The sequence below is a fragment of the Carcharhinus amblyrhynchos genome, chromosome 4 (genome assembly GCF_965287045.1).
Source record: "Carcharhinus amblyrhynchos chromosome 4, sCarAmb.v2.hapA, whole genome shotgun sequence".
Classification (NCBI taxonomy): domain Eukaryota; kingdom Metazoa; phylum Chordata; class Chondrichthyes; order Carcharhiniformes; family Carcharhinidae; genus Carcharhinus; species Carcharhinus amblyrhynchos.
The window spans coordinates 92,186,624-92,198,087 of NC_137327.1; the positions used below are offsets into that span (position 1 = coordinate 92,186,624).

At 37.5% G+C, this 11,464-nt stretch overlaps 1 protein-coding gene and 1 non-coding gene across 2 annotated transcripts in view; one reads left to right on the plus strand and one right to left on the minus strand.

The window, feature by feature from the left end:
- The window catches only part of cenpi (centromere protein I), a 90,960-nt gene extending 81,990 nt beyond the window's left edge, over positions 1–8,970 (plus strand). Inside the window, exons 18-20 of the mRNA XM_080187547.1 lie at positions 3,660–3,893; positions 5,511–5,549; positions 7,117–8,970. Of these exons, the coding sequence (XP_080043673.1) occupies positions 3,660–3,893; positions 5,511–5,549; positions 7,117–7,224 (381 nt within the window). The 3' untranslated portion in view covers positions 7,225–8,970. The remainder of the gene's footprint in view (positions 1–3,659; positions 3,894–5,510; positions 5,550–7,116) is intronic.
- Positions 1,209–1,407, minus strand: LOC145342805 (U2 spliceosomal RNA). The gene has a single exon (XR_013886648.1). It is a non-coding gene; the product is annotated as a U2 spliceosomal RNA (small nuclear RNA).
- Positions 8,971–11,464: the final 2,494 nt, after the last annotated feature.

The window sequence follows — 11,464 nt, forward strand, 5'->3', positions numbered from 1 at the left end:
AGGCAGGAAAGTGGAATTGAGGATTATTGTATCAGATCAATCAGGACTACATTGAATGACAGAGCAGACATGATGGGCTGAATAGCTGACTATTGCTCCTATATCTTATGGTGTTGCAGTGTTCTCGAGGGCAATTAGGGATGGGCAATAAATGCTGGCCAAGTCAGTAAAGCCCACATCCCATAAACTGATGAAACAAAATTCATATAAACCTTTAAAACAAACTTTAATACGAGGTTTAATTCATTTATAATTTTCACTGATTGACAAAGCTTTGACTTTAATTTTTCAGTCCTGTCAGATGGCTTTCATTATTGACCTTTTAAATTAACATCCTCACAATATTGTAATTTTTGAATATAAACTAATGCAATTTTATTGCGTTTATTTGCCTGAAAAATCATGCTTTTCCCTGGAGAATACTAATTATATGTTGCTTGTTTCCTGCCTCAGGTTGCTTATTTTCTTTGTCCTTTTATTTCCTTGTTGCCCAAGAAATCTGCTTCAGACAAGGCAGCTTTGCTATACTTCCTTTGATTCACAGCCATTACTGAGATTTTATTTATCGCACTTTTGTTTTCTTTAGTTCATTTATCTTTCATATTTTCTCCTTCATTGCGAAGTCTTTGTCTTGTAATTTATTTGCTGTGAGAAACCCATACGAGCTTTGTTGTTGCTATTAGAGATGATTATTAAATTTGTATTTGCTGACTCATTCTTCAGATCTGATTTTAATTAACTAACTTCCTTCCCAGTGATTAGTTTTGTTTGCATTACCAACTGGCCTGATATTGATAGTATTTTATATATAGTTGGCTTCTGTAAGTGTGATATTTACTTCTAATCACACAGTGATGCACTTTGTTTTTCACAGTATGAGTTACTAACATAGGTCCTCATTGTGAGCAATAAACTTGCATGTTTAGTGTTCAAAGTTTTGTTCATAGTGCACACATTGCTTCCTTGAACATTTATTTCTGCCATGCCTGCATTTCAGGCTAGATACTTTCCTCTGTCTGAGCCTCGTTGAGATCTCCTTGATTTTTTTTCTCCAAGGTAGGTGGAGTTGTGGGACTGCTTTTGCAACTTTTTTAATATACTTTATTTCAATTCAATCCAATCAAATCAAATCCAATTCAGAGTCCCAACAAGTTGAGACATTCCCGATCCAAGCTAACAAGACAGGGCTCTCGCCTTATGTCTTGGACTTGATCTACATGATCCAAGCTGATTGGAGTAGGCATAGCTCCTCCTCCAAGGCTTGATCTCATGTGCATCTTAGCCAAAAGGTCGAGATGCCGCTTTAAATAGTTGTTTCAAATGAAGCTAAAATGTAACCTAATGACTTCAACCAAGTGCAGTATGTCGATACTACACTTGATCTTAGCCAAAAGGCCGAGAAGCTTTTGCAACTTTTCACCTCAGCATTAGGTAAAGCTGGACAGCACATCTGCAGCTCCTATCCCAATTCACGGTGCCAATACCTTCCACCTCTCCCTCCTAGTTGTGTTGACCTCTATTGTTGCTGCCTCTTCTCTCCAACTTCCTCTTCTGGACCTACTGTGACCGAAAATTGTAAAACCTGTAACTATGGAGCTTGTTCTTTAAGTGAAACACAAGCACATGGTCAGCAATGGTATCGTTGAGAACCTGACTTCTAAAGATGGTTGGGCTGAGATAATGTTAGTGAGAGTGGCAGTAAAAGATGCATGGTTATCGACTCGCATTCTCCTCTGCTCTCACTCTGTCAATTTTGCCAGAACCAGCTAATACTACCAGACATTGTCCTCTTTCTCATTGTCTCAGCCAGATATTAGGCTTTCAAATACCTGCTCACCAGTTCTCCCACATCATGGAACTCACCTCAAGTGTCTCAAACTCCACAATATCCTACTCCCCCCAAAACTCCCTGTTCATGGGTCTCAGGACCCCTTTCCCAGAGTCTGACTCCTGCAACATACGTTTATCCATTAGCAATCTTCCCTGTTGGACAGTCGTCTTCAATGTTTTCAAAATCTTAGCTCTCCCTGTTCCATTTCCTTTCACTACATCTCACTTTTCTATTTTTAATAATTTCATAACCAGCTGCTCTAGCACTATCATACCTCTATTGCCATAGCCTTTGCAGAGCCACCCTCATTCAAAAAAACATAATGCAGTGGAGGCTGTGTAGCAGGCCTACTGCTGGGCCTATGTGTGTCTGCGGCTGCTAGTTGGGGGCGGGGGTGTCACATGGCTAGTGGTGCGGAGTCACAGGGCTCACCAGCGATCGGGTGGCTGGCGGTGCAGGTCTACTGCACATGCACCGATCTTTGCTCTGACAGATTGGCACATGGGCCAGTTTTTGGAAGAATTCCATCCAGTATCATTCTGCTCCTTCCAGACTCCCCCATTCTGCTTACAGAGCACTGACCACATGCCACTTCCTTGCCAGTGCTTCTGCTTAATGCCTCCTTCCTTATTTAGATGTGCACTTGTGATGCCAAGGCATATAAGGCAATGGGCCAACTGCTGGAAAATGGAATTAGTTTGTCTGTCTGGCAATGGCCAAAGTGCTGCATACTGTGTCACTATGACTAACTCCTTGCTGGAATATTTGGTACCCTGGTTTATTTTAAAAATAAATTAACTGAAAAATATATAATCAAGGCTACCTGATGTTGTCAGGAAGAATGGGCAGGACTATTGAATTTGATGCTGTCCCAGATCAGTGGCACTGATGGTGTGTTGTGTTCAATGGGATAAAATGGTATATTCTCAGATTCACCAGGAGAAACTCCATTAGCTAAATCTTATTGAGGAGTTGTCCTTTAGTATTGAGTTTTTTCAGCTTTGTACAGATAACATACTAGAAAATGTAGAAGTCGACTAGCATGGTCATTTAAGCAATTTTCTGTTTATATTTCACATTTCTAGCCTCCAAGAGCATTTTGTCTTTGTATTAGTATTTTCATCTTGTTGTTGAGTATACCATAAAGGATCCTTTGAGGAATCCATTGCCCAATAGATTTTTAGGATCAACAAATCCATAGTAATTTCCCATTTAAAGCCATCATCTAACTATATTTTATTGCTGTTTCACATGTTCAGTGAATTAAAAATTACCTAGGCACAATTTATTGATGGGGCAATCCATGCATAAATATTGCTTACTGGGGCAAATTACTTTTAATTTGCATGGATGAATCACACTCATTTAAGCAGTAGCTTGAATTTTGAATGTTTAATCTTGAAATGCTGCATTTTAATGCCTCCTTCCTTATTTAGATGTGCACTTGTGATGCCAAGGCATATGAGGCAATGGGCCAACTGCTGGAAGGTGGAATTAGTTTGTCTGTCTGGCAATGGCCAAAGTGCTGCATACTGTATCACTATGACTAACTCCTTGCTGGAATATTTGGTACCCTGGTTTATTTTAAAAATAAATTAACTAAAAGGTATGTAATCAAGGCTACCTGATGTCAGGAAGAATGGGCAGGACTATTGAATTTGATGCTACCACAGATCAGTGGCACTGATGGTGTGTTGTGTTCAATGGGATAAAATGTCCATTTGTCTGAATGTGTTTGCACAATTTTAATTCTGAACCTTTATTGAATCAGATCTAGGTAAATAATTTGATAAGCAGGCATTCCAAATATATTCTAAATGTTTTACAGGTGCATTTAGGTTTGCAGGTGAACAGGAAAACGTTTCATCAATACAACACACTCATGAAGGTTGCTGTCAGCTGCTTGTGGACATCAAGAAACTTTGAACAAGACATTCACCCCATGGGTATTGGAATTGAACACAATCTGCTAGCACAGACAAGGGTTCCAGATTCTGTGAGCAGCTTTACAATTGTTAATCATCCTGCACTCATGGGACATGCCATGAATTTTATCCAGAAGGTAGGCATTGATTATGAATTAGGATCCAAGTGCAAAGATTGCAGGCGATCCGTATTACCACAAATTGATTAGTGACAGTAAATTTTATTCTGTTTGTACTAGTGCAACTCTGTCATTATCTTGGAATGTCACTGTTGAACTACAAAATGATACAACCATTGTAACCTTGCATTCAAGGCTGCATTGATCTAAAATTTGGCCTATACCTATGAACTTCTGAATCACTAATATGTCACCTTTATAATTTCACTTTTCATATGTGCTTGCTTATCTATAGACCAAAACTAAATGTATTTACTATTGGTACAGATTAGTAACTCAAGGGAAACTTGTCAACTCCCTGGATAGATCTGTTGGTAAAGAGGGCATAAAGCTATACCCTATACAGGCTAGACTGTTTATTTTCAAGAGATTATTTCTAATAGAAATTTTGATTTGAAACATACAAAGTATTCTTCTGTTGTAATTTCATTTTTACTTGTCTACTTCACCTCTGACACTTGATCTTCATTTGAACATTGCATTCTCTAATTCTCTTGCTGTTCTTTCAAAGTCTCATTGCCACCACCCTGTTGACTTTTCTGAAATATCATTTATATCTTCCTCATTCAGTTTCTGCAGTCCTTTGTGATTTCAACCTTAGTCTAATTTACCTATCTGTTCATCTTATATGTCACTTTTCACTGAAGCTATTTCATCTAGTCTGTTTAATTCCTCCTTTTTTTAATTCTTCCTTCTTGTTTGACACCTTGTGCAATGCAATCATTTTACTCCAGTCATGGAATGTGTGTAACAATAATAATGTTTAATAAATTAATTTTTGAACATTATTGCAATTTTTTGAAAACTAGTATCAAAATATTGATAACTGGAGTTTGTCACAAATGTTAATCAACAAAGTATGTTAAACCAAAAGAGAAAATGCTGGAAAGTCTCAGCAGGTCTGGCAGCATCTGTAAGGAGAGAAAAGAGCTGATGTTTTAAATCCTGATGACCCTTTGTCAAAGTTATGTTAAAATATCTACTATAAACTCAATAATATTTTAGTCTAATGGAATACCATATACAGTAGGTATATGATTTCTACATTTCTGGCAACATTCTTTTAGATATGTATTGTTCACCTCTGTCATTGCACTGTTAGGAGCCAGTCGTTTGCTATATATATTCCACCCCAATATTGGCTCTTGATTCTTTAAAATCAGACTGGCCCAATTTTTATGGCTAAAGTTGTTTTTTTTTAAATGCACTTGTTTGCAAATGTGTTTGATTGTTTTATGACACGGGCTACTGATAGTGATATTTCAGGTTTCAGGGGAGCAGGGTTTAAACTATGACTTAAATATGTTTAACTTATTATATCTCCCCCACAGAATTTGTACACAGGAACCAGAATTTCAATTGTTTATATTGGTTCGCGATTGGATCATAATCTCTTGAATGTTTATTGTGCCAGATTTTCTAAAGAACCATGGTGAACTCATCAGTAGGTTGGCTGGCACACCAAAGTCATTGTGAAATATTTCATTTAGTTAACTGAGTACAGAATCAAATTTACGAATAAAATGCTCATAGTTTTAACCTTGATAATCCAATATTCATCTTTTTTTTTTGCAGGTGTGGCCAAATGGGAAAAAACAATTGCATGCAATACAGGTATGCAAAATAAATATTTTTCCAAAGGATATTGATGAGAAAATGAGATTTGATCAATCCACCTGGGGTCTTGTGCATACAGATATGATAATCTGTTGTATTTTGACATAAACTGATAGTTTATCCTAGATTAAAGGATGGGACAGTAGTTAGCACTGCTGCCTCACAGCATCAGGGATCCAGGTTCGATTCTGATTTTTGATCACTGTGTGGACTTCACACTTTGTCCCTGTGTCTGCATGTGTTTCCCTTGGGTGCTTTGGCTTCCCCCCACAGCCTAAAGATGTCTAGGTTAGATGAATTGGCCATTTTCTTTCAGCCATTTGCTTTCTCTACCCTTCCCTGACTCCTGCCTTTTATCATGCCCCCTCTTGTCTCTCTCCATTATATTCTTGTTTTCCATTCCTTTCAGTTACATATTTTCACCTTCCCTCTGTCCACTTTGACTCAGCAGTAACACTCTTGTCTTTTGAGTCAGGGAACTGTGGATTCAAACAACACACTGCCTTTAGGATGAGATAGTAAAGCGTCAAAGTCCTTGCCCTTTTATGTACATACAACAGCTAATGTGGAAGTAACATTTGCACCATACACATGCCAGGCAATCTTCAACAGGAGACAGCCTAATCACCTGCCTTCATGTTCATTACCATCACTGAATCCCTCAACATAACATTGTGGTGGTTGTCATTGGATATTTTGTAGCAAGTAACTCACCTGACTTGCTTTTAAACCACCTGCAGGGCACAGGTCAGGAGGGTAATGGAATACTTGCCTGGATGAGTGCAGTTCCAATAACTTTGAACAAAGCAATATACTTGGTTAGCACCTTATCCACCACCTTAAATGTTCTTTTTCGTCATCACTGGTGCAATGAGTAATGCCTACAAGATGCACTTTCGCAACTTGCCAAAGCTTCTTTGACAGCACCTAACAAACTGGGAGAAATTTTACCATCAAGACCCTGGAAATACATCAGTCACATGGAAAACAATACCACCTCCACATTTCCCTCCAATTCACACATTGCACCTTCCTGACTTAGAAATATATTGCTGTTCCTTAATAGTGCAGGAGAATTCTGATGTCCCATCTAACAGACATCTCTTCACCAGTAACACTATAAACAGCTATTGTCTGGTCATTTAGCTTATTGTTCTTTGTGGGGCTTTTCTTTGCTGCCACAGTAACTATGTTTCTAAGTAATTTCATTGCTTGGCATTTCGGGGCGTGAGGATTTAAAATGTGCAATATAAATGTGAGCTTGTTTCTTTCCTTTTCTTTTTTTCTTCACTTTTTCATTCTGTTTCTCCTTAGCATTCTTCCCTGCCATTCCCCCCCCACCCAATATTATTTCTCTTTCCCATAGTCTTGTTCTCTCAACCCTTCATATGGTTTATTACTTTAAGTGTTTAATATTGTAAGAGCGAAATACTTCAGATACGTAAGCAACTACCTTATAAATGTCAGGGTCATAAAGAGGAACTTTAATTTGTGTCTGTGATTAATCCAGTTACAGAGCTCCATCCCATGGAATCCCTTTTAATTATCATTTGTTTTTGATTAGGGAAAAGTGTGGAACTGGTATGTGGAATATTTATACGACCAAGGACTTGATGGACTAAAACACTTTCTCACATCCTGCATCCACACAGTGTCCCGTTCAGAACATTAAGCTACAAGGTGTTGCACTACTGGATTGTACCATTTATGAATTTGAGCAATTTCACAAGATCTGCCTGATTTTTGTAAAATGTACAAGATGCCCAGCTGCTTCCTGAATAATGCTATGTATAAATAAATAGGAGTGTTAAATAGAGAAACTGATCCATATGTTAATCTGAACATACTGGCCGAGCAGGTTTGCTGCACTTATGAGAAACCCACGGGACACAAGATGTATAAGAGCTAAAGTGCAGTGTGCCATTAAACTCTGCTATAATAATCCAGAACAGCTGAGAAGAATGGCTCACAAAGACAGCAGATAATGTGGAATGTTTCACGTTGCAGGTATTTTGTTGAAATATGTGTTAAACAGTTCATGGGAAGTTGTGAAGAATGGCAGTGTAGAGTGATTGAGAATGATATTGGAGCACATAATGATCGTGAACAGCTCTTAATGTCTTGCAAAATTGTGTTTGTAAATAATTAAACCACTAACCTGTCAGTAAAATGTTGACTTTCCATTTATTGTTCTGCTTCATTTCCTCCAGTTTGGTAGACCATTGTTAAGAAGCTTCTGAAATCATTTCTTAATCTACAAAGCTATTGAAATGCACAACTGTACAGCATTCCTTCACTGAGCATCTACAAATTAAGCTTGCTGAGCATGTTGCTTTATAAAGTAAAGGGGGTGAGGATGAATAAAATGATGTTTATTTGACCAAATTATTGTTACTGTGCTTACATTTGATCTTAAGTCATTTTTAAAAGAAATATCAATTGAAATGTTAGTTACCAATGCCTCAGGTGTTTAAAGCAATGAACAGTAAAGAAATTGCATTTTTGTAGTGGTGCATAAAATTTCAATTATAGCATCTTTCTTCAAGTTATTACTGATTCCAGATAATTTTTTTCTCTAACAATTGTTCAAAGTAGTCTGAAATGGGACCTCAGAGTGGATTGAAATATGTTTATGTCCACTTTGACTTGAAAAGCATAGTATAAGGAATTTTGTTTTAAGAATAGATAACATTTTGTTATTCCTCAATTCCAATTACTACTATGTGTAGTATTTAAATGCAGTTTTAAAGACTAATACGAGAACTTTTGCAGGATTCTCTTGTGCGCTGTAACCTGTTGAAGATCTGTGGGACGTTTGTACTTTTTTCTTTAAGAGACAACAGTTTAAGTTTTAATATCTCTGAAATTGATGCAAACGATGATGATGTGCTATTTGCCTGATTCTAAGCAGCTGTTCATGATAAGCGAGTATGAAATCAGTGATGGGGACTGTATTTGCAATTGAAAATGGAAAGTGGCTAGTGTCAGTGGAGGAACTCCGGTGAATCTTTCCCTCCGGAGTCATCTGAATTTGCAATTACAAATATCTGTAAAGTAATTGGGCTTGTTGATAACTTATTCTGCCTGGGCAGAGTGTATAATAAAACTCTGTGGTATATAGCAATGTGCTTAATTTGATCAACCCTGCGCATTGTATGCCACGTTTGTGTTAATTATAATTACATGTTTACAAATGCAGTATTATGTCTTTAATTGTGTGTTCATTGACTTTTATTTTCCCTTTATGTAAAAATTCTCAAGCATTTATGTTTTAAATGTGTTGATGTAAGTTTTTAAGATTGCTTTATTTCCTAGTTCTCATTGACTTTTTTATGTAGCTTGAGTTGCTAGCATATACCACTTATGGATTTTGTCTCATTTGTGTCAAATACAACAAAACTGAACCATTTTCTGTGGCATTCATTCATAGGACTTATAAAACAAAGTGAAATATATTTGTGCTGTGGTTCAGCTCTTTTTGTGATGAAAGTAAACATCCTAAAATTCCTCATTGTTTTCTTAAAATAAGAATCAAAAATACTATGCATCGCACCTGTAACATAAGCATATCTGTGGTACTTGCAGTGCCATAGTCATTGAGTTAATACATCTATATTTGATCTAGTTTCTTATTTTAAAAAATGAAATCTATACAACTGAACACATTTTTAAATAGAGTATGCACAAGTATTGCTGTAAAGTCATTTTTTATGCAAAAATAGTCAAACTCTTGAATACAGAAGTCATTGATAAATGTTGGCCTAGCTAGTGATGCCCACATCACATGAATGAATATTTTTAAAATGACACCAAGGCAGGCAATGTTTATGATAGCATACACTAAAAACTATCCATGAGGAGGGCCCTTGGTGTGATGATGATGAAGAAACCATGGCATTATACATGGGTAAATTTCAACTTTTCAAAAAGTTTTATATTTTAAAGTAGACATAAATCCCAAAAATGGCTAAGAATGTAGTTAGCCACTGACCAGAATGTCTAGAGGGTGTTTCTCAAAGGGCTAATGGAACCTCTCCCTGTTTCTAAACAATGTACTTCTAAAAGCTACGAAAGATTGATTATCATCTCCAGTGAAGACGATGGAACATAATGGCTATCTCATCTAGTAGATCCTAGGTGCAAATGCCTCGACCAACCGGTGGATTAACCAAGAGATTCCCAGGGCCTGCCTGCCTATTTGCACTGTGAGGATATTAACATTGAAGATGTTAGATACTGAGACAGTGCTCCTACAAAAATAGCTGTCTTGTACAGAATATCTCAAAACTCTCTTGACTGTGGAAATTGAATAGTCAGCAAAAGAATCACAGCTGGAAAAGAAACTGAAATCTCTACCACAGAACACCTGAATCAGTTAGTCAACTGTTCACCTGCAGAAGTGATCTCTACTGGAACAAAATCTTAATGGCCGCAAACTTCATCCTCATCTGCTCACAGATCAAGAACTATTTGTAAAACTTTTTATTTCTTCTTAATTACTATCAAACTGTTGTGACTATGTTCTATAAACTGATTAAAGGAGATGTAGATACAGGTATAATTAGTTATTAAAGATCCAATTACGAGTGTGCAGGGAGAGATCCCTGAAACAGCACACTGCCATATCATATGTAGAACTAATTTATACAGTTAGTCAAGTACACAAAACATTGTTTAAATTCCAAGCTTGTCCACTTATGGGTTTACATTAAGATATATTTGGTTCCAGGTAGTACATAGTCTACAAAACCATGTGTGCATTCTGTCTTTCGCTATCTTCCCTGAAGCTGCGCTTAATCTGCTCTGACTCAATGTTGGTCTTAACGGTAAACAAATTTGATTCCCAAGACCTTGCTGATATTTTTTTGTTGCATAAGGCCTGGAGGACGTACATGGTCAATTAAGAACTCCTACTACTTATGTAGGCCCAAATGATGTACAAGATTCACTGGCTAACAATGATATAAGACTTAACTAGCATGTGCTCTTTGGTCTAGGCCAGGAACGTTGGCTCTTGCCACCTTATGCCATTCATTTCCCCTTAACAGGACTCAGTTCTTCTAATCTTATGAATGCTTAGGCATGTGTTTTATCATTTTTCTTCCTTTTTTAGTGGTTAATAAACTTTATCTTTAATTCAAGAAAGTATGGTTAACTTAGCTCTTCTTTTGAACAGAATTACAGGATCTGAAAAGGCCCAAGCAAAAGGGAGCCTTGTTAGATTAAACTTTGTTGGTGAGGTGGAAGATTAATTCACAATACAGAACCAGTCATCCATCTTCACCTGAGTTTATAACAGTTTGGTAGTAAACCAACTGGACAGTGACAAATTGAAGGATTTTGCCTGGATCAACAACTTTTAGAGAACATCATCTGGAGCTGGTTGTAACGATTTGAGACACTGGTGCAGGTATTTGAACCAAATTAAAGGCTCATTGTGATTATGTTCCCACAGAGGGATTCCACTGAGGTCCAGAATTTGTTCCCACAGATGAAACAAATTAGTGAGGAAAGACTCTAGAGAAACAACATAGGTAAAAGAAGGGACGGGGATTTAAAACAGGAATTTAGGGAGCTAGGGTGGAAGCTGAGACAAAACATGTCATCTCTGGTTTGTTGCTGGTGCCACCTGCTAGCAAGTTGAGGAACAGGGAGAGAATGCAGATAATACGTAGCTGCAGGGATGGTGTAGAAGGGAAGGTTTCAGTTGCATGGATAATTGGAGCACGTTCTAGAGAAGGTGGGATCTGTACAAACAGGACGGTTTGCACCTGAACCTGGGAGGGAAATTTGCTACGGCTCTTTGGGCGGGAGGCAGGGTTTAAATTAATTTGTCAGGAGGATGGGAAAACGAGCTGTAGTCCAGAAGCCAGTGTTGAGTGTAGTGAGATACTCAGGAGGATATCAAGGTT